Source organism: Lissotriton helveticus, chromosome 2_1 (assembly GCF_964261635.1).
Source record: "Lissotriton helveticus chromosome 2_1, aLisHel1.1, whole genome shotgun sequence".
Classification (NCBI taxonomy): Eukaryota; Metazoa; Chordata; class Amphibia; order Caudata; family Salamandridae; genus Lissotriton; species Lissotriton helveticus.
Window position 1 is genome coordinate 1951509187 of NC_136059.1, and position 23738 is coordinate 1951532924.

Here is a 23738-nt window from a genome sequence, read left to right on the forward strand (position 1 = left end):
ACGACTCTCGCCTCTTGCTGCGCGACATTGCTTTGCCCTGCCTCTCCGATTTGGAGCGGTCCTCCATGGAGGCCCCGTTCTCTACGGACGAAATCGCGACTGCAATTCGCTCTCTCCGTTCGGGCAAGGCTTTGGGCCCGAACGGTTTGCCAATCGAGTTATACAAACTGCGTCCTGATAAGATTGCGCCCTATTTTCGGTCAATGTTTTCGGAGTCCCGGGAGCGGGGTGCTCTCCCTTATGACCAGCGCCTGGCTAGATTGTGGTAATTCCTAAAGATGGTAAGCCCCGGGATCTTTGTTCGTCTTACAGACCCATCTCCCTGTTAAATGTCGAGCCTAAGGTTCTTGCCAAACTTTTGGCTACTCGCCTCCTCACGGTTGTTAGTGACCTGATTCATCCGGACCAATCCGGATTTATCCCGCATCGTAACACGGCCCTTAATCTACGTCGCCTTCATGGAGCCATCGCGAGGGCGGGGCTTCTGACGGAGCCGGCCATTTTGGCCTCGTTGGACGCCTCGATGGCCTTCGACACGATAGAGTGGCCCTACCTTTGGGCGGCTCTTGAGAAGTTTGGTTTTGGCCCGGGGTTCATTGGATGGGTGAAGCTACTGTATACCGATCCCCTTGCACAGGTCGTGGTTAATGGTCGAGTGTCGGCTCCCTTTCCCCTTGGTAGGGGGGCCAGACAGGGGTGCCCCTTGTCTCCACTACTTTTTGCTCTCGCATTAGAGCCGCTAGCTGCGTGGATTCGCTGGGAGCCTTCCCTCAAGGGTATACGTTGGTCCCCAGATTTTGAGGACCGTGTTTCGCTTTATGCGGACGACATACTTCTTTATCTTACTTCCCCTCGTAAATCTTTGAATGTCATATTTGACGTTCTCGCCTCGTTTGGTAAGAATTCTGGTTTGACTATAAACTGGTCTAAATCCTGTGTCTATGTTATTTCGGGTGACCTGCCCACATTGCCGAATAGATTTCCCATCCAGGTTGTTCAGTCCGGTTTCAAATATTTGGGGGTTTTTATTACATTGGATTCGTCGCTCCGGTTTGAACGTAATCTCCTTCCCCCGCTTCATAGATTGCGGCTGGACGTGGCTCGCTGGCGTAAATTACCCTTGTCGCCGCTGGGCAGAGCTGCCCTTTTCAAGATGATGTCCTTACCGCGATTCCTTTACGCACTCCAGAATTCCTATGATGATATCCCCGCTACTTACTTCCGAGAGGTCGAGAGTCTACAACGGCAATTGATTTGGGACGGGCGCCCACGTATCGCACTTGCGAAGCTCACTATCCCTTGGTATGACGGGGGTATAGCACTTCCTGATATCAGGAGATATTATTGGGCTACGCAGCTGTCTGCCATTAACCACTCGATGTACTCCCCGGGTCCGGTTCCGGCCTTTGCGATGGACAGACTCCAACTGCCGGGTGGTAACTTTAATAGGGCGCTTTACTCTAGGTCGGCTGGGCTCCGCCTTACGGGACCAACTAGGATTGCTGTTAGTGTGTGGCGCGCTGCGAATGTGAGCTTGGGGTGGGGTGACCGAGTGACGCTGGCTACTCCGCTTTTTGCATCTGAGCGTCTAGGATGTCTTTGGACTACGAAAGGGTTTGACCGTTGGGACATGATTGGAATCTGTAGAGTGGGTGACGTATGTGCGAATGGGGCAGTGAAGTCCTTCGATGCCCTTCGAAAGGATTATGACCTGAGTGATAGGGAATTTTTTAGATATTTACAAGTCCGTCATGCCCTCACTTCGGTTCTGGCCTCCGGTGACGCCGTCCCTGAGTCCTCCCCCCCTCGAGGATCGTATCCTAGATGGCTATCTCCCTGATAGCACCATCTCCTTGATTTATAAGAAGCTGATTCACAATCGCGCTGACTTGCTCGTTCGACTTAGAGAAGCGTGGGTCGGCGACGGGCTGGAATTAGATGATGAGGATTGGCAATCGGCGTTATCTTCTCCGAAAGAGGTTGCCATTCCTGCCCGTCTCCGTCTGGTTCAGCTCAAGATCCTCCACCGGGTCTATGTTACTGGTCCTCGTTTGGTTGCGATGGGTTTTTCCCCGGATGGCCTATGCAAGCGTGGGTGTGGGATGAGTGCTACGTTCCTTCACATTATTTGGGAGTGTCCTAGGGTGGCTGCCTATTGGACTGCGGTGCTTGCGGTGATGGCTGACGTGACTGGAATTGCACTGGTGCCGGAGGCCCGGAGATGCTTGTTGAATGTGTGGGAACCTACCGACTGTTCGAGGGCCCAATCCAGATGGGCGACCCTGGGGTATATGGTTGCGAAGCGAGACATAGCGCAACTTTGGGGCTCCCACAGGCCCCCCACTGTTTCTGTGTGGGAAGAAAACATGGACTGGTCTATGTTTCGCGAAAAAACCGTCTACACAGCTAGGGGCAGACCTAGGGCATGGACGAAGATCTGGTGTCAGTGGAACGCCTATCGCGGAGACATTTGTGCTCCTCCCCTGGTGGAAGCCCCTGATGTTCTCTTATCACCCTAGTTCGATGTTCCTGAAATTTCACGTACTGTTCTTTGGCTTGATTGACCTCCCCGCTGTCCCCCCGCCTTAATTGGTCCTACTGATTGTGCCTTCATGTTCCTGATTAGTGAGTTTCTCACCCCTCCAGGGCTGGCTCTCGATGTATTACTCCTTCGCCTTGGTGTTTATGTTTGTTGTTTTGGTGTGCTTTAAAATAAGAAAATTGTCCTATCCTGTTCCATACTGTGGGCGACATTTTGTGTTCAGTTTGTGCCTGACCGCCGGAGTGGCGACCACTGTTTTCTCTCATATTATGCTCTGATCCTAGCGGCCGGCCCGTGCGGTTGTGGGCCCATCTCTATACACATGTTTTTGTTGCTCAATAAAAGTTTTTACCAAAAAAAAAAAAAAGTTCCTGGGCACATACCATTGGCCATCCTATCAAGGTACCAACAACTCCTCCTCACAACCAAGGTGTTTGCCCTGCTCTGGATAAGTTTTTACACCTCATCAAGGGGACTCTTAAGTTGCCAGGTGTCGGCTGAAGTGTATGCAAATGAGTTTCCAGAGTCCTCAGAAAGTTAAAAGGCAACATTCGAAAAGTTTCTTTTTTCTAAATAGCTATTACAAATTCAATGTTACCATTTAAATGAATTTTTATTAACTATTAAAGAGAGTCTTTGAATTATATTTCTAGCTGTTTACTAACAGAAGTCAGCATTATTAAATGGAATAATGTAACCCATGGGAACAGTTAGGCTTGCTAAAGTGAAAATACCGTTTGAGGCTTGTTCACTATAAGGACATGCTTAACATTAAACTTTTTCATGACCTGCTTGTAAATACCATGCAACCTACCCTAGGGGCAATAAGACCTACTTAAGGGTGACGTGTACGTATTTAAAAGGAAAGGTTTGATCTGTCAAAAGGGATTACTTTGACAAGTTGAATTTGCAGTTTTATACTGCAACAGCCAGACTACAAATGGCAGTCCTACAGTCATGTTTGCACTGTACCTGTAGTGAGTGGCACAGTGGATGCTACATTCCACTAGCTACATTTAACTTACAGGCCCTATGTACAATTTGTACCATATACAAGGTACTTATAGTTAAGTTACATATGCCAATTAGGAGTTTGCCAATGTCATCATGTTAAAGGAGGCGCACAACACGTTACCCCTGGTTAGTAGGGGTAAAGTGCACAGAGTTCTGCAACCAGCAAAAATAGTTAAGGCAAAAATCTGAAGTACATCACACAAAAGATTGTTATTTCCAACAGTATCTGTATCAATTTGGAATGGAGGTATTTGTATGAGTTTGAACAATAAACATTTGATAAGACCATTTCTTGATTCTTAGTTTTTTCAATACAAAGAAGAAGACATACAAAGTAGTACCCAAAATTGAGGAACAATTGTCTCTGGTCATAAGACAAACAATTATGTGGACCTCTGCCAGCGCACCTGGGGTACGCTGGCACAGTGCCACAAATAACCACATATTGAGCTCAAATCATTCAATCAACCTACCCTATGTCTCATCCTAACCTTACAGGTTACTTTACACATAACCAATTACATACCTGAATACTAACCTTAATTCAAGCCCTCACTCCTCTGCAAGCCTAATATCAGCCTTAGACCTCAAACTAATCCTAATCTAAACTCCAGCTTAATCTAAACTACTAATCTAAACTAATCTGAACTGTACCTTTCTCCTGACTTTTACCCTAACCCTCTTACCTTAACTCGATCATCGTTAATGTTGTTTTGTCAATGTAGCAGTGCGTAGATGTAGTAGTTTTGTAGGCAGCTATATGTGTCGATGTAGTGACTATTACAACAGTAGCAGTATGCTAACAGAAATCACACATCATAAAGTAATGACAAGAGTATGCTTAAGCAGTGAGCATACTGGAAATGAACACTCACAAAACAATATTCCTTGCAACCTAGGAGAAATGTTAAACCACCCCGCGGAACGGAAGGTTTATAAACAATATCAAAAGGTTGGAGGCACACCAAGAAATTCTTAATTCAGTAATATCAGAATTATAACAATTGTTAAACAAAGAAACAAAAAAGAAGTACATCTGTAAATTGTAATAACTGTTTAGGATTTCAATTAAATAGACAGTATTTAGTACAACTGTATTTTGTAAAGTAGTGCATAAGGTATTAATCCAACAATTAAAGCAATGGAGTTCATAGAGCTGAGTTAACTGAATCTAGATCTATATTTACAAAAAAAAGAGCCTAATTGATTGGATCAAGCCCCATGTTTAATATGACTGTAGCTTAAATAATATGTATTCAGGCCATAGAGTGTTCATAGAATCTAGCTTCTTGAATCAAGGCAAGTAATTTATCAACAGAATAAAGCTAACATATTTCATCCATGCATAGACCTTTCTCAAGGCATTCAATGACATGATTATTTCTGAACACTGTTATTGATGATGGAAAATTTGGTCTGGATAATCAAAGATATTAGCCTGTCGCTTATTGTTATGTAGGAAAAAAGCAAGAAAATTTAGTAATTCGGTAAATTAACTAGGCCAAAGTGTATTGACTAAGGGGTTACTTGGCAAGATCCTCCAGTCTCTGGAATGTCAGCAATACACTTTCAATGTTTAGTGAAGAAGCTCACTTCATATTGTGAATATAAACAGGTCACTGATTTCCAAAATGAAACCCACATACCTGTGTCACTTTGGCTCACTAAGGCACTCATGCAGTGTGTACCTCACCTCACTACATCACTACACACATCCATGATCATAGAATCTTGGTGCTGGGATTGCGGGATCACAGTTAACAGTGGAACTTTGTGTGAATGGACCAGTAGGTTATAATTTATATGACACAAGTAAAAGCCCTGATCACACTGGAATAACTACAAAAGTATGAATGCTGTCATCATCATATTACACGTGAGAACCAGTGGCAGGGATTGGAGTCCTTCTGTCATCACTGAGTGCTCGCTTGCTGTGCCCCTTTAAGTCAAGGACAGATCTTAGACCACAAGACTAGTTGCAAATTATTGGCAGGGCTACGCCTTTACACACATACAGGGGCCATATATCCTGAAACTGCAGTAATATACACTCACAGATAGGCACTTATGGCAAGGCACACAACAATACACAATAGAGAGCAAATTCCCATCCCAGCAGAAGATATCTAGTCGCTCTCTCTTGTCCATTCCCCTTCCCTCAGGTCTACTACTGATCTGCATAACTGTCCTTTGTATGATTGTCAGTGGGCTCAGGGTAGAGTGGATATGAGTATCACCCCGTTGGATCCATATTACTAAGTTAGAGCCAACCCTCACACACCGCAACTGATTTGCAACTAAATACAAACACATAGAGGATTTTTAGAAAATATAGCTAACGGGTCTAACAATAATTATGGATACATCATAGAAAATACACAGAATTTTCTGAAACAAGATAATCCATTAAAGTGTTTCAAGACTCTCATCACTTGGGATCATAGCATTTCCGCACAGTTACAGAGGCATACATCTTGTAATAGAGATGAAAATTCCTAATATTTTTCTACAAAATGTGTAGTAAAGCTACAGGTAGGATTGACATATTAAGCACCCAGGGCTGCAGAAAAGTATCAATATACATGTTCTAAGGCTGAATTGAAGAGTCAATACCAAAAATGATTAGTCTCATTGGTGGGTTGGTTAATGACTTAGGAATTTTGGGTTACATACAAATGATTATATTTGATAAAGAATTAGAAGTTGACACATTGGCGTTTTACAGCTTATGCGTGTAATTATGAGATAAAGCTACCTAAGGTGAAAGAATTAACATTTCCTAAAATTGACAGGAACACTGATGGTGTCTAATGTAATCCCGCTGTATGCAAATTTATTGATGCACTATTTTGAGCTGATAAATGTTTTGTTGTGAAGGGAGTGGAAAGCATACAATGCTATGGCCATGGTTTATTGACAACACTTACATTCTCCGGTCGATTATAGAAGAAAATCTAATTGATAACATCAACAAAATGAACTGTTGTCATGACACAATTAAATTCAATTTGACTATCAGTTACTGTAATACTAATGTCCTTGGAGTAATAGTTTAGATGAGAAAGTGCTTACTACTTCTTAACACAAGAAGAAAACAGATGGCAACAACATGATTTATTCTGCAACTTTTCATCTACCCATATTTAAAAGGCTCCTCCCTTACTCAACTCATTTAAGTTACAACTGTTGTTTCAAAAGACGAGGATTATTCTCTTGAGAAGGATGAAATATTTAACAAATTATTTAACAGAGGATGGTCTAATGATTATACCAGGCATGCAAAGGCTAAGATGACAATGGTCAAAAGGAATGAACTTTAGAAAGTAATAAAGGGGAAAATAAATCAACAGATGGGCTAGTATTTGTTTCTAAATTACCCTCCCAGTTCCATAAAATCAAACATGTCATAAACACTGGGCCGTCCGTCAAAATGACCCTGTGATACAGGATTTATTCACTAATAAACTATTCTTTGCTAATAGATATCATCTGCGCAATTTAACAGTGTAATATAAAAGTTCTGTCTATCCAGAAATTAGTATCATTTCAATGCTTTAGCCACAATAATTATAATAATGTAATCAAATCTGAATTTATTTACAATCTACATACAGGAAAACTCATCAAATTAAAATAATTTGCTCCATGTGAGGGTGATTGATGTGTTCATGCAATTATGTGCCCATGCAGGCTGGCTCCTATATATCAGTAAAACAAACAGAAAACTGTGAATTTGATGGAACAAAAGTAAAGGTTGTGTTAGAACAAAGAATGTGTATTCAACACTCACTAGAAACTACATGGACAATTAACTGAATATTTAAACAATTAAACTCAGAAAAGATGCATTTTAGATAGACAAAAAAGGATACAGTATAGCTTACGTATCTTATAAAAAAAAACAAGACTACCCATAATTCTTTAGCTAAATTACAATAGGAATTATAATAATCTGAACAGGACATAGTAAAGCCATATGGCATGAAGCTCCAGTGCTTCATGTTTTGCTTTATCAATAAGAGGAACGCTTTTTGTTGATAAAATTTATATTTCTTTTATTAGCTGGCATGTTTGTAATGCCCCTGAGGAAACATGCCTTGGGTGAAGTGCATATGGCGGAAAGAAATCAAGATCTGTGAAAACCTCATACTGGTTTTGAAGAAAGTCTATCAAATTCAAATAATATGAATGTGAATACGTTCAAAAGAAGATTTCCTCCTTAAAGTGGAGTTACATTTTTATTAAAGTTAGTGCAGCATAGCCTAATAAAGCAACCCAATTAGCATACTGTTGGTTCAATTGTAGTTACCTAGTCTTCAGCAAAGATACATTCTAACAAACAAGAAGTGAAACTATTTAAAGGTGGGTGCAGGGGGTATATTAATTACAGTTGATTTCAGAACCTCGTTTAGTTGAGTATTTGTACTTGATGATATTACTTAGTCATGCTAGCTGGTATGACTGAGTATTCGCCAGTCTAGTTATCAATGTAAATGGTGAATTTCCTCAGTTAATTTAAGCTCTACAGTTGATAGGCTCAAGGGTGCCTGTGCTATGTTTGCTGTGAATATGGGTCCCTACATCACAGGGGTTTGCTGAATCGCCCAGTGGTTACAGATTAAAAATATGTTTTTAATTTGGTATTATATATTTAAAACAACTTGCTCTAACACGTAAGATTGAATGATGAATGTATGAACTGTACTGTTAGCATTTCATTGACTGCAACTTGATCACAATGAGAGGAGTTCTGAAAGACCAACCAATAAGAAAAAACAAGATTTCCTCGATGTTGAGGCCTTTAGATGACTTTCTAAGAGATGAACTGTTTGTTTAAATGTTATTGGTGTATAATCTATACTGGATGAAATGCTTGGCAGATCATCGGTCTCCTGTCACACTCATTTGCAAGAGGGTTTCTAAGATGTGCACCCATTTAATAATATTCACTAACCTTCAGATCTTGCAAATAAGTGATGCTTCAGTGGTGTGCACAAGTTTGTATTACTGGTGCCTGTATTGCTGTGTTCAATGTTTCAAGAAATATCCATTTGACTTCTCATGCTATTGATTCCGAAGACAAGTTCTACAACTCATATATCTGAACCAGTGTCTTTATATCTTATCAATTATGTATGTCCTCTTCTTGTGCTCTATCTTGTGTGTTTCTTAAACAAATCACGTTATTCTCTCTTAGGGTATAGTAAATCAAATATGTTGGTGTGATTCTACTATTTTAAAAAATCAAAACGTATCCTGGGACATCCCTGTTTCATCTTAAACACTATTTATACACTCCCTTGTCAATACAAACTAACTGAGAGAAATGTCAATTCAGAATGTTCTACATGGCCTAACGCTCGAAATCTGTTCTCAGGGCATTCAACTCAAACAGTACTTCAATAGGTTTCTATTACTGAAGCTAAAAACCCTAATGTACCCTCTATCTTGGTTTTTAAGTAACCATGAACTGCTTTTTACACTGTTTATCACAAAGTTCTTCCGTATCCTCACTTGAGGTATCCAGTGCTCGTCTCATTTCAGTTTCACCCATACCATAGTTCTCACACTTTTCTATTCAACTGACACACCCACTTTCATCTGTAGCTCCCCTTCCATAACATGTTTCAGAAAGGCTTCGTTCCTGGGTACAACTCCCTTCTCGTTTTCTTTTTTATTAATATATTTTTAATTTAGATACATACAAGGATATTTACCAGTAAAACTATTTTCCTAAAATTAAATAGAAGAAAAACAGAATGCATAATAAATGTTTCATTTTTGGCTTCTAAAATGCAATACCTCCAATAATACACTACAACATGTGCAAAGGTGAAAATCAAACATTAAGTATAACTAAATATAGATTTCCACATATCAGGGCCTGTAGGAACAAGAGGGACTAACAAAACGGACTAACAAACCACAGACACATTATCAAATATACATCTAGGCAATAAAATATCCACATTTTAGAGACTCAGTCATAAGAGTCTAGACAGTATTGAAAATCAGATGTTATCATATAACCTGTGCGTCTATTCAAATAATAGCAACAATATCATTCCAAGAAGGCATTCTTTATTCAAAGGGTTTTAGTCAGCCCCCAAAAATCAAAACTCCACCTAGATCACTTTTCTTTACATGCACACAAAATTCCTCTGACTCCTACTATGAATTATTTGGGCCCTTATACACATAGTTACCAAAATGATTTTTAAATGTTTCTGTCCTTTCTCTTTTTACTTCTGAAATACACACTACGCTCTTAACTAGTCTATCTTCAGAAGAGACATGAAAGGCTTTCTTCAAAATACCTTTTCCAAAAGAATGGCCATGTTCCTCTTTGCTCTAAAATCAACCCACACCCTCCTTGGAAAATATTCTAGATCGCTTGTATTGTTGTATGCATTCTTTAAGTACAATTTAATCAATGTGACTTTACAAAAACAAACCGGCCCTCCTTCTCTTCAAATCATCTCCAACTTTAGAAATAAAAATATATTACAATTTCAATTCAATTCAAAAAAACTTTATTTCGGCAAGTGCTGCCATAAAAGTTCAGTTTCAATGTTAAACACACAATAAAATATACTTTGAAGTTAAAAAAGAATGACAGTTAAAATTGAGTGGAATGATGTTTCCTTAGAGTCATAGGGTACAATGGGCAAAAAGACAGATAGTAATGTTGGGGAGCTGGTCGCATGTACAGGGGGAATTCATCACATGGGCCAGTTCATTAAAAATATAAATAGATAAACCAAAGGCACAGTTAAAAACATGGTTAAAAGCTAACAGTAATTTGTAACAGTTAAAATCTGGGAACATAGAGAACAGGAGAGTCATTATCTTACACAGCCTTAACTTTTCACCAAACATCTGCACTTACACCACATTGCCAAAAGGAACTTTGTTATAGCAACAGCAAAGACAGGGTGTGTGTCATACTTAAGTATCCTAAGAACATCTCTATTGTTCCTGAATCCAAAATTCCTACAGAGTTGAAGAACCCACTTTGATCTTGCAACCTTGTAGGCAGGGCAAAAAAAGATCACGTGGGCCTCTGATTCTTCAGACTCGTTACACCCGGGACATAATATTCTGTTAGCTCCATGCCAGTTGTTAGAAAATGCATAAAGTGGGAGTGTCCCGTGTCGAAATTGGCGGAACAGTTTCTTTGCTAGGGATGGTTGTATAAGATCTAAGGCCGGCTCCATTTTATAGAGTGATTTTGCATCAAGGAATCTCGAGGTTAGACTTGAAGACTGTATCACCCTGTAAATCGACATAAGATTAAATTCCTTTATATCAGAGTTTAGCGACTGTTTGGAGGTGGCAGAACATGACTCCTCAGGTGAAGACCACATATCGCTCCTTCCGATTTGGCGAAAGGTCTTCCGAATGTAGGATAGCCAAGGGATTTTCCCTGCCCCTAGAATACACATAACTGATTTTAATTCCTCTCTATAATTGGCCAGCTCAGGGGTGCTCCATAGCCGTCGCCAATAAAGTAGTGGACGAGAGGCAATCACTTCAGTGATAAAGAGAATGCCTAGGTCCATCCGTAGAGGGATTAGGGGGTACTATTAGGGAGAGCCAATAGTTGTCTTAAAAAGTTATTCTCAGTTGTGCTCAATCCTTTAGTATGGGAATGAGAATGGCCCCAAAGCTCTGCACCATACAGGGAGGCACCCCTTGCTTGTAGTTTAAAAATTTCTACAGGGGGGCCAATAACCTTTGCTGCACAACTCCGATGTATTTTTAAGATGCCCCCACTGACCTGAGTGAGTTTTAAATTCGCCTTTGAGGTCTGTGGGCCACAGTCCATGGTATCATTTAGGGTAAGCCCCAAATAATCAAAAACAGGTACTCTCTCAAGGGCAGTTAAATCTAATTTGGGATGTGGGCAATTAGTAGTGTCTGCATGGAAGACCATATATTTGGTTTTCTTTAACTTCACCTCAAGGTTCCTTTTCTTGCAAAAAGAGGCAAATGCCTCTATGACACGCTGCATCCCTATTGGTGTTTTTGATAGGAGCAGCGTGTCATCCGCAAACATAAGTGCTGGCATTTTGCGATTTGCAAGTTTAGGAGAATCTATATCCTTAACCTCCAAGAGATCAGCAATTAACCCATTTAGGAAAAGGGAAAAAAGTGTTGGAGCGAGGACGCAACCTTGTCTTATGCCCTTCTCTACGGGGATCAGAGCCGAGAGTTCCCCTCTATTCCCATACCTAATTTTGGCAAAGGTGTCTACATGGAGGTTTCGTAACTGATGTCACAAATAGACTGGAGTCCCCATTTCTAGAAGGAGGGCCCCCAGCTGATCTCGATCAACCAGATCGAATGCCAACTTGAGGTAAACAAATGTTAAGTAAAGTGATCCTCCCTCCAAGGTGATAGTTTTCCAATAGATCAGTTGAAGACGAAACAACTGGTCTATGGTTGAGGTTTTTGATCTAAATCCCACTTAGAGGGGGGGTCAATATATTATGGTCGTCAATCCAGGTCTGGAGTCTTTCCAAAAGGACGCACGCATATTTTTCTTGCGATACGTCAATCAGGCTAATAGGTAAATAATTAGCCGGTTCTAGAGGACAACCTTTTTTAAATATTGGAATGATCTCAGCCCCTGCCCACGTTTGGGGGGGTGTCAGACCCTGGAGGATTGCATTGAAAAGAGACCTCAGATAGGGGACCCATACTACCTGCTCAGATTTGTATGGGTCACCTGGGACCCTATCCAGTCCCGGAGCCATATTTGAAAGGACTTTGGTTAAGGCCATTGATACCTCACCCAGGGAACAAGGGGGAATGTCAGCGGATGGAACATAAGTGAGATCGATCACGGGTGGCCCCACTACGGCAGACCCCTCTTGAGACTTTGAGTATAATTTTTCAAAGTGGGATCGCCAATCTTCCTCCCCAAGGTTTGGCTCAATTGCAATCTTACCATCTGGGTTGCCTGTTCTAACCAAATTCCAGAACCCTCTTGTATCCCTATCATCGAGGGCTCTCTTAATAGACTGCCATCTCTCTATCTCCCATTCAGATTTTGCGTTTAAAATATTTTTAAAAAAAGCCCTAGCCTCCCTAATAGATGTGACATCCCCCTCACGTAGTTTAGTCAACAAATCAGACCTTGCTTCCTTACATGCACGGTTATACCAAGGATTGTTGCTACTGTCTTCCTTCCTTTTCTTAGTAGAGGGAGTATAAAAAAACTCACCTAGTATTCCAGCCAAGTCCTGATGATTTGCCCCTAGCTCCTCTAAACACTTAATATCATTACATCTATCGCCAATAAGGCTAGCCTTTTCCAGGAAGGGAAGGATCGATTTGTAGAGCAAATCCTTTCCAGTTCTACCCCACCTTTAGTTTTTATTCCTCACTTAGTTTGATCTCCCAACCTATAACCTTCAAGCCTATTCAAACTATTTTTACTTGTAGCTGTTTAAATGGTCTCATTTATGCTTCCAACATTCACCCTATCTTGATCATTTGTAAGTGCTCACAATTTGTTATCGTACGCAATTTCACTTTCTAGTCACAGTCATCAATGATTTCAAGAATTAGTTCTGCTTCGTAATTCTGCTCCTATGGTCTGTCTACCAACCCACTCAAGCTCTTTACTTTGTATCTCTTGGGTTTAAAGTACATACTCCTTTATGCACCATGTAAGTTTAGTCATTTTTTCTCCAGGCTCCAACACTGTGGAATGCCCTTCCAATATGTCATCTTTTACCTACACACATGCAGTTCAAAATAGCTCTCAAATGATATTCTTTTTTTCATATCCTATCACCTCAGTTGGCAAAATAATATATATGCCTGTTTCCTTCCAATTTAAGGTCATTCATCAGTGCTTGCAAACTTTTTTATTATACTGTATTAACTATGCTTCATATAAAAGCAGAATATAAACCAATACATAAAATGTCTTCCAAGTAGCAGATCTAACTGAACACTGATGTAATCTACATTGATGTAGAATGATCATTACACAGTAAAACATGAGCGGAAGGGATTGAAATTGTAGAACTATGTAACATCTCAGTGCCCAAACATTCATGCAGGCAAATTAAGATAGACACAGCTTCCTGAGATAACCATTCTTGAGACTCCTGAACAGCTGCCTGAAAGTCACATACTTTCAGATATTGACTGCAGGACAAGAGGCAAGGTAAAGTCCCTGGATCACATTATTTCTGATATTTATTCTTTACTGATCTAGAACCCATATTCCTTTCAGCTAACTGAAATGGGGATTTACTTGTCAGCCTTTTAAAAAAAAAATACCTACAGACACTGGGCACTGTCAGAGCTGTGAACCACTTTCTCAATTCTCCTCCACAGAGACGTTGAATAGCTTTTTTTTGTTTGGGGCCTTCGGTTCCAAAAGGCTGCCTTACTTTTTCTATAAAACAGGTTCTCAAAGAAACTGCATGGATGCTAGAAACACTTGGCATGATTAAAAAAGACTTTGCCATGAGTCTGTGAGACTTACTCAAGTAGGACTCAAGTTAAACCAAAACCGTGAATCAGGCGCTCTATCTTTAAAGACTGTAAATTATCTTGAACTTTTAAAATGTATTTTACCATGAATAATCTACTTACAATACATTAATGACATCTTCTAAATATGTCTAACTGAGACTTTTTTCAAATATAAGTATTAAAGAACAGCCATTTAAATACAAAGAATCAATTTCATGTGCTTAAAATATTAATTTTCTAAAGAAAATTGCTATTCTCAGTCTTGCAAGACAACTGTGGTTTTGATTGTGAGGAAGGTTGAAGAGAAAAGACTCCACTGTATCCCTACACCTATGTTGGGTTTCATGACTGGCAACTTAGAGGAAACTTGGCTAAACCTGACTTCAACAGCAAAAAATTCTACCACACCATCGGGAGAGGTGTGGCGCCGCGGCCAGGGCGACTGACGCTGGAATCTGGGGACCACGGTTCGATCCCCGGCTCCGGCAGCAGGTTAGCCCAGCACCATGTGACTCTGGGCAATAGCTCGCTTAATCTTCCCGACGGCCCCCAGCGCCTAGAGACCCTTACGGGTGATTGTGCGCTTTACAAATGTGGACTTTACTTTACTTACCATTGGTTCATCCAGTCAGAGTACAGCAGCGTATTTGAAAGCCCACCAGCCCACAGAGGTGTCTTGAAGGCAGGAGTAGGAAACATCTATTCTCATCACACTCTCCAGCTGTGATGTTTATGACTCAGTCATGCTTGAAAGAAAAGCGAGGTCGAACAACCACAATTAAGTAATCACATTTCAACCACAGGTGGCACAACTGAAACTTCTGAATCTGGTCACAAATTCCATTTACCCAAGCAGCATCAGGCCCCTTGTTCAATGAGATCAAAGAGTCAGTAAGCCCAGATTTATCTGCAGGGGATCATATATATTAGGTTCATAATATTTTTGGCGATGCACACATATGGGTACTGTGTCTGCTGTGTCGTATGAACTCAAGCTCCACACCACCCTGGAGGCCTCACAAGGCCGAAACGGATCAGGGTTGCTTTTGTTGCCGTTCAGAAGGGACTAAGTCTAGCCGATCAGGCTGAACTAATCCTTTTAAGGCCAGTCCAAGACTGCTTTGCATGTGTCTGGTTTATGTCCTCAGTGCAATAGAGGTATAGATGTGCCAAACTAAAGTATTTAATGGAGTGGGGCCAAAAAGACAGAAGTTCAGATTGATTTTGGAAACTACGTCCATCGCTTTTTGCGATTCAATCTCTATTTCACTGGCCAAAGGCACCACTTTTCAGTCACCCCCTCACCTTCCACTTTATGGTATCCCATTTTATATTCCAATGTAATACATTCACCACCCATGAAGGCCATTGGCCAATATTTACAAAACTTTGTATTTAGCAACATTACACGTACATTCTCATCTGCTAAGTGGTCAAAGTAAACCTGGATGGCTGAACGAGTCCTGTCTGCCTCGTTCACCCAGCTCTAACTTTTATATCAATTACTCTGCGAGGGCATCCTGAGATAGGTACCTCCATATATGTAAGGACATAATTGAGTCATATGGCATATGTGTCACTTCTTATGCAGATGACACCCAACTGATTGTCTCCCTGGATAAAAATTCTATCAAAGCCGAACTAAACTTCCAAACTTGCTTGACGGAGATCTTCAGGTGGATGGATAACAACCATCTTAAATGTAACTCAAGCAAAACGGAAATCCTTCCCATGGGGAAAAATGTGGAGTTTTGCCCAAACAACCCCCCCCCCCTGCCTTCTGCAGTCGAGTCGGCAAGGAACTTGGGCATCCTCTATGACTCTTCGTTATCTTTTGACCCGCATGTGAGAAATCTAGCTGGCTGCTGTTTTAGCATGATAAAATCCTTGATGAAATTTTTTGATTTCTTGCCTATTGAGGCCAGAAAGTCTGTTGCAGTTTCCTTGATACTCTCACGTCTCGACTACTGCAACGGGCTGATGGCAGGAGCAAAAAAACCAAACCCTGCAGAAATTACAGAGTATTCAACATGCAGCCGCCCGGCTGGTACTCAAACTCCCTAGGCAATCTTCAGCATCCGCAGCTCTTAAAACTCTGCATTGGATCCCGATCCACAAAAGAATTCTTTTTAAAATTCTTTTGACCACTTTTAGAGCTCTAAACAATATCGGTCCTAAGTATCTAGCGAACAGATTCACCAACTATAATCCTAGTAGAGTCCTATGGTCAGCAGGGCACAACCTTGCGAACACTCCGAAATTTCTCCTGAAAAGGAAAGGCGGGAAAACATTTACTGTTTTGGCCTCTAAAACATGGAATGCCATGCCCAATATCCTGAGAATGCTGCCCACGGAGTCTATTTTTAGGAAGAGACTTAAAACTTGGGTATTTAATTTAGCAGACTCATACGTGCTGAATGCAATCTAGCGCTCTCTCACTACACTCACCCTATTTCCTATAGCGCCAGGATGCTCCTTTCGGATCGACAGTACGCGCTCTACAAGTGCCAAATAACATAACATAACATAACATAAGAATACCACAAGTTCACAAACGCAGAATAAAGTTGGCTAAATGGCATGGGCTGTCTGAAGGGTGACATGTGTGTGACCTACCGACAGCACTGGCTTTTTTAGGACACATGGATATAGCCTGCGTCCGCTTACCAACTAAGGGGTGTTTATATCACTGAATTATAATCAGTACTACAATATAATATTCCTGGCAAAATAAAGAAACTGAATATAAACCCATTTCAGGGAGGGGCACTGGTAATTCCAACCAAAAGTAAGCGCCTGTGTGTTGTTATTTTAAACCTCGTGGAGAAATAATGTATTTAAAATTTCTGAAATACATAATAAATATTGATGCAATTCCCATGTGTTTGTTTCTCACGTCAGGCAGCCTAAACAGCAGAAAATAATATGTGCAATTACAACTTTAATGTTTTTATGCGTTTTACATGATGGGAAGAGAGACACTGAAAGGTGTACAAACGGAAAGCACGACCAGCACAAACTCTGCTTGGTTCTGCAGCTAAGTGTCTCGGCAGGCGAAACTAACCCCGAGCTAAAATGGAGACAGGATATGCTGTCAGACAGACACAGGGGTCGCAGCGGCGGGTCAGTGCCAAGGTCAAGCACAGCTGTCTCTGGATCCGCGGGTCAAGGGGAAGGTCTCTCTTCCCATCTCTGCTCGCCAGTTGTTGCTCCCGGATTGGGTGAGCGTGACAGAAAAAAAAGTGCTCTCTCTCCAAAGTTAATGCCGTTTTAATCTGGCAATAAAGTCAAGGCAAATATTTTGAAAGAAAAGGTCAAATGAGAAAGGAAAAAAACGCCCGCCCTCTTTTTCATTCCTAAACAAGCAGGGGCTGCGGTACAGCAACGAGCTAGGGGTGATGTTCTTTATTGACCCCCATGGCTGAAAAACGCATGTTGAAAGCAGAGTTTTTATTTCTGTTTTTTTTTTAATGGAACCTCTAGCGGACAGAAGGCGAAAGGGCATACACAGAAGACAACCTATGCTCTGTGCGTCGGGTGAAACGTAGGAGGAAGGAGCGGGGGAGAGAGAAGGGGGGAGAGAAATAATTGCCAGAGCTGAAAGTGCCATGTCTTCCTGTGTCTGCATTTGCTAGTCTGTCAGACTGACAGTGCCCTAGGACTTGGGGTGGAGAGAGCAGACCATCAGTCCTCGCCCTTCGCCCTACCTCCTCCCCTTCCAAACATATAAATATATTTATGGTAAAGTCGATATCGATCTCCGTTCGTCTGCAGCAAGAAAGACTGGGGAAGGGGGGGAGAAAGAGAAAATAAAGGCGCCCTAACCCCCGGGTGAACTTCAGGTGACCGAGCTGCACAGAGACCTCTGCTGAACTGGGAGGGGGCAAAAAAACACAGACGAGAGAGGGCAACACCATACCCTGGGGGTGAGGGGGGGGGGGTGACAGCAGACAGCTAGCCTTAGAGGGGGGCACAAAACCTGTGCACACCAGCCAGTCTTCCCCTCAGTTGCCCCAGCATCTCATTTGCTTTTCAAAGGAAGGAAAAGGGGGTGGGAGATAAAAACGAAGGGAGGGGAGAACAAGAAGAAAAAAAAGTTGTGTTGTTGCAGCAGGGCTGCCGGTGCCTGCTGCTGCTCCGGCCGCCCTCTCCACGCTCCAGGCTGCGAGCTGAGCGCAGCCTGATCCGCCTGACCCTGCACCCAGCCCCGGCCGCCTGCCTCCCTCCCTTTCCGGGATTAAATGTCACTCCTGTGCCCCTGTCTCCCTGCTGGCAGTTCCGCTCCTCGCCTGCCGTCTGCCTCCTCTCCTCCGCTGCCAGCGCGCTGCCCTGCTCGCCCCCTGGCTCCTGCTCCCTCCCCGGGGCCGTCGCCGGGGCTACGGCCGCAACCTTTAGCCGGGGTGGGACTGTCGGGGAGCGGGCGGTGCGCACCTCAGGACCGGGGAAAGGGGGGGGTGAGGCCAGAAAGGGAAGAAACCGAAGGCAGGAAAGAAAGAGGAAGAGGAGCGTGTCTGCAGGAATGGGGGCAGGGTGAGGGGGCAACAAAAAAGGCACACGGCTGTTCATCATCACCAACATGGCTGCCTGACTCAGACCTAAGCGAGGAATAACCCAGGCTGTGTCTTTGTCAGCGTCACCTCTGTAACCCTAAACTAATGCAGAAAACACTGGCGCCGCAGCCAGGGAGCAGTCACGGGCAGGCAGCACACACTCACGCACACAGGCAGGGCACTTACGTGTGGGCAGGCGCTGGGGCTGCTCCTGCTTCCTCCTGGGCATTTTACCCCTTTTCTCACATTCTCCACCCGGAGCGGGTGCGGGATCGGGGAGGGCAGCCTGTTGTCCTCCGCCCTCGCCCCCGTGGTCTGGGTGCTCGCGAGGGCTGGGTCTGTGCGCGCTTCTGCCTGCTCGGGGAGCCCGCTGGCTGCACCTGGCTGTCCCCCCACGGTTGTAAATATCCCTCTGGATGGGGTTCTGTGCTGTCACGCGTGACCGTGTCCCCCCATGCCGGTGCGCCCCCGGTGCCAGGCCACGGGCTCGGGAGGGTACCGGAGAGAGCCGCCGATCGCCGCGGTGTCTATGGCTGCTCTCTGTGCCTTCCCAGCCCCTAACACTAATGCAGGGGATCAAAGGGCAGAGGCGGTGTGTGTGTGTGTGTGCGCAGCCTGCACAGACACGGGCTGCAGAGAGAGAGAGAGAGCGAGAGAGGCAATCCAGACACACATACAGAGCCAGGAGCTGAGGTGCCCCCGAGCTCCCAAGGTGGACCTGACACAGCCGCCCTCAGACTGCCCAGGGACGCTGGGGGTTCAAGGTCTCTGCCAGCAGCAGCAGGATGTGGGCGTTGATGTCTTTTTTTTATATTACTGATTTCTTTCAAGTAGTGTTTTTCTCTTTTGATTTTATACCCCCCATCATCTAGTCTTTGCAAAAGTTTTTCTTCCGTCAATTTCAAATGTATGGATGCTGTGTGTTTTTTATACATTCATTTTAACATCAAATCTGCTGCTACGGGGCACTTGAAGAGCTAGCACATGGACTTCCTGTCTACTAGGCAACTCTCCCTATTTTTGTGTTTTCATATTTCCATGGTCTACGTAGTGAGAACACCCCATAAATGCGCGTGAATGCTTGATGAAGGAATTTCCCCACACCCCCACCAGATCTGACTCCTTTGGCAAGTGCTGCCAGGATGCAATTGAGAGGTAGCAAATCTAAAACTGCACATTTCCTGATGCTCCTTCTTTCCTTTGTGCAAAAGAGCTACACAGTTGCTAACTCGTTGCTTGTAAATGCCAGACCTCTTGATTGGCTACCCAGTGCACTTGACATTGAACATGACCCATGTGGCCCTGAAAATGATATTGTGACCCGGAATTTGTTTGCAACTTTTGGAAATGTTAAATGCATGAACAATGACATTGCCGAATTCTTGCAATTGGTCTCCATGGGAGCAGGTTTCAAATTTAGAATGCCTGAGAAAGGGCGGAAAACAAGTAGCAAAAATTAAAAAAAACATATATATGCACTTGGAAAATAAAATATAAAAGAAAATACATTTGTCTCTGGAGATCCATATCGGGCTGATTCTAGGGATACAGCATTTTTCATGAAACCCGTATTTTTATATATGATATGTGAATGAAATATCAGAGCTATCTTGTATCCAAGTATTGGTAAATTAGAGGAGGAGCAATGGGAGCGGCTAATCGCTCTCTTGAATTTATACAAGGGATAGATAAAGCACTCGGTACTTTATATCCAATACTAACATGATCTGTTGACCTGCTATTTTATATTGCACTTCCTACCCATGGTACTTTACAAGGACAACACTTTGCACATTGCACTCTATAATTCATATAATTTATTTCATCTGTGTACCTTATAGTCTCATACATGTTTTGTAAAATACTTTGCACCTTATATATGTGTGTATTATCACACTGTTTTAACTGAATTGTTCTAGTTGTAATAGGATTCTATATATTGATGCGGCTAGCACTGGTCCATTCTTCCGTTTTGAAAATATGTCACTCGAAATATGTTATTAAAAATGTGCAATTATATAATTATAAATTATACAGCCATCTGAAAAAAACGACTGCCCATTAGAACTGCTTATTGAGCTAAGCCTAGAACTTGTTTGACAAATTTGTTTGTTTGAGAACCCAAAACCTATGACCTTGGTAAATCATGTTCTTCAATAATGTACTTTACAATGATTCTTTTGACCATTTGTATTACGTATGTGTTAGACCTGACATCATTGGCGTGAGTCTCCCTTCCATTTTTGACTGATTGCCTCCTCTGTTTTGACATATTTTTGCTGGTTGTATGTTTTGGGCCCTGTGCCACTGCTAATCAGTGCCACAGTGCAAGTGCTCCCTATGTTAAATTGATATACTGATTGGACTCCATGATTGGCTTATCTGATCTACTGTCAGCCCCTAGTACAGTGCACCAGGTGTGCCCAGGGCTTGTAGAGCAAATGCTGCTGGTGGGCTTGCAGCACTGGTTGTGCCACCCACAGAAGCAGCTTGTAAAGTGTGTCTCAGGCTTGCCATTGCAAGGCCTGTGTGTGGTCTGTGACTACCATGTCGACTTGGCCAAGTGCACCCACTTGCCAGTCCCTAAACCTTCCATTTGCTTCATATTAGACACCCATATGGTAGGCCCAAGGGCAGGGTGCATTGTAAGTATAAGGTAGAACATGCTCTGATGTGTGTAGCATGTTCTAGTAGTGAATGACAGCGATTTTCGTTTTTCACTATAGAAGGCTACCTGTTCTCATAGACTAGAATGGGCAGGGAAGATTGTTACATCCCTACAATCCTAACTGACTCAGGGAACATGGTAGAAATTCGAGTTTAGTATGCCTGAACACAGATTAATAAAATACATCTTTTAGTAAAGTTTATTTTAATATTCTGTGTTTGCAAACACCACTTTTAGAAAGTTGGTATTTGCTTGCCTAACCATTTGAGCCCGCCTCTGCTGACTTGTGTATTCCTTGTCTGGGTTTGTGTGTGACAGGGCTGGGGAAATTCCAGGAGACAGTCTGGGATAGCCCAGTGGTAATTAGGGAGATTTACATCCAGATGGGAGGGGGAGAGTGCACCTGGGACCTGAATAGGGCTGGGCCTTCCCTCCACAATGCTGACTCCATCCCCTGTGGCTTGTCTGATGTCTCTGCCCTGCACAGTGAAAGGAGAAGGGGAATCCTGTCAACAGAGTACTCCAGAGCTGTATCTTCCCTCCCCTGTGCTGGCTCCACCTCCTGTGGGGCGTCTGATGTTTCTGCTTTGCACAGCGAAAGGAAGAGAAAAGTCATGTAAACACAGTGCTCAGGAACTGGTCTAAACTAGGCAGAGGCCTCTCTGCCTTCAGAGAACAAAGGATTTTTTGGTATAAATATTGGGACCCAGTCCCACAGACTTTAGTTCACTTCTGGAACAAGAAACCTTTCTGCCAAGGAGAAGAACCAAGGAAGCTGCAGGAGTTTGGACTGCCCCTCTGCCAGTGTGCTGTTTGCTGGGTTGGCCTGCAGTGGTTGCTTCATTGCCAAGGGACAGGAGAAGGAACTTTGTAAGGACTTTCATCTACAGAATATTCTCCAAGGGCTTGAACTGTGCTTGCCTCCTGCTGAAGTCTCAGGGCCAAAAGACTTCACCTCCAGCTCCCTCCTGAATGTCCTTGCTGGGAATTCCGACTCCAGTCACTCGCGTGCCGCTGGGAGCTGGAAGTGCGACGCATCGAGAAGAAGCGTGTCGCCACCGCAGCTGAAATCATCGCAATGCCGGAGAAGCGAGAGTTCGTCCCATCTCCCTGGAAGCGTGTGTTCATCAAAGCTGTCTGCTGTCGCATCGCCGGAGAAGCGCGACGCATCGAGAGAGCTGTCATCGCATCGCCGGAGAAGCGCATCGCAGGGCCTGTCGCGGCTCCAAAGTACCGAGTCGTCGCAAGGCTGCCAGGGCGTCATCGCATCGCCATCACATCGCCGCATCAAGGGCCCCATCTTCTCGCATCGCAACTGGATCACCGCGTCAGCATCGCATCGTCTCAAGGCGCCATCTTGCGCACCGCAACAAGTCGAGAATCTACGCATCACCTCCCCACCGGTAAGGCTCACGACGAGTCCCCTACTCTGCGCAAGCATTGAGGAAGGACGCAACCGTTCCCCCGGGTCACGGAACCGACGCATCTCCCCTTTTGCGAGCCTTTTGTTCACTTTGCGTGCCGCATCCAAGAACTTTGTCGCATTTACCATCAACTTGAATTAAGAGACTTTTATCATCTTTTAAGTAACCTTTAGTATAGTATTGTGGATTTTTGTTGTTTGTGGTCTTGTGTTTAAGTCTATATAAAGAATACCTATTTTTATAAAACCTGTGTTGTGTCCATCTGTAGTGCTATCACTGTATTACTGTGTATATTCACAAATGCTTAACACACTGCCTCTGAGATAAGCCTGTCTGCTCGTGCAAAGCTACCAAGGGGGTGAGCAGGGGTTATTAAGGAGAGTAATCCCCTTATCCTGACTTAGAAGTAAGGGTCCCTATTTGGACAAAGGTGATAACCATTGCCAACTAGAGACCCCCAGATCTAACATTGTTGGTCAGCGGTGAGGATTTGGACTTTGCATTTGTGTTTCATATACAGTAATTGGTGTACACTATTAGTGAGTGCAGACCAAACGCGACCACATACTTTTTTTTTATAGAATCCCTTTTCCTTGGAACTGTTATTTTTTCTAAAGACTCCCTATTCTTACTACCATGAGTAAACCAGCATCTGTTGCATCTATGGATCTTGATTTTGAGGAAGAGAGGTTGGAAACCTACACTGTGAAACAGCTCAAGTATCTCTGCAGGAAATTGAAAGTTGCTACACCAGGCATTTCTAAAAAGGAAGACTACCAAAAGGCGCTGAGGGCCTGGGTAGAAGCCAGAAATGTCCCTGATCTTGTTGTGGAGCCTGTTGGGGATGCAGATGGGCAAATTGATGGGCTAGAATTACCAGCCAGGGGAGGGGTGCCGTCACCGCCTGGCAGCAGCATCTCTTCCAAAGACCTGCCCCCCAGACAACTGGAAGACAGGGAGAGAAATAGAGCACGGAAACTGGAGTTGGCTAAGCCTAAAATGGAGGGTCAGAGGGAAGCAGAGAATAACAGGTTGTCTTTGGA

The 23738-nt window shown here is 43.3% G+C and overlaps 1 protein-coding gene across 3 annotated transcripts in view; it reads right to left on the reverse strand.

The window, feature by feature from the left end:
- The window catches only part of ZNF827 (zinc finger protein 827), a 635524-nt gene extending 616339 nt beyond the window's left edge, over positions 1 to 19185 (reverse strand). For all 3 annotated transcript variants that reach the window (XM_078676888.1, XM_078676891.1, XM_078676890.1), the window contains exon 1: positions 18790 to 19185. In XM_078676888.1, the coding sequence (XP_078533014.1) occupies positions 18790 to 18832 (43 nt within the window). In that variant the 5' untranslated portion in view covers positions 18833 to 19185. The remainder of the gene's footprint in view (positions 1 to 18789) is intronic.
- Between the last annotated feature and the right edge of the window lie 4553 nt (positions 19186 to 23738).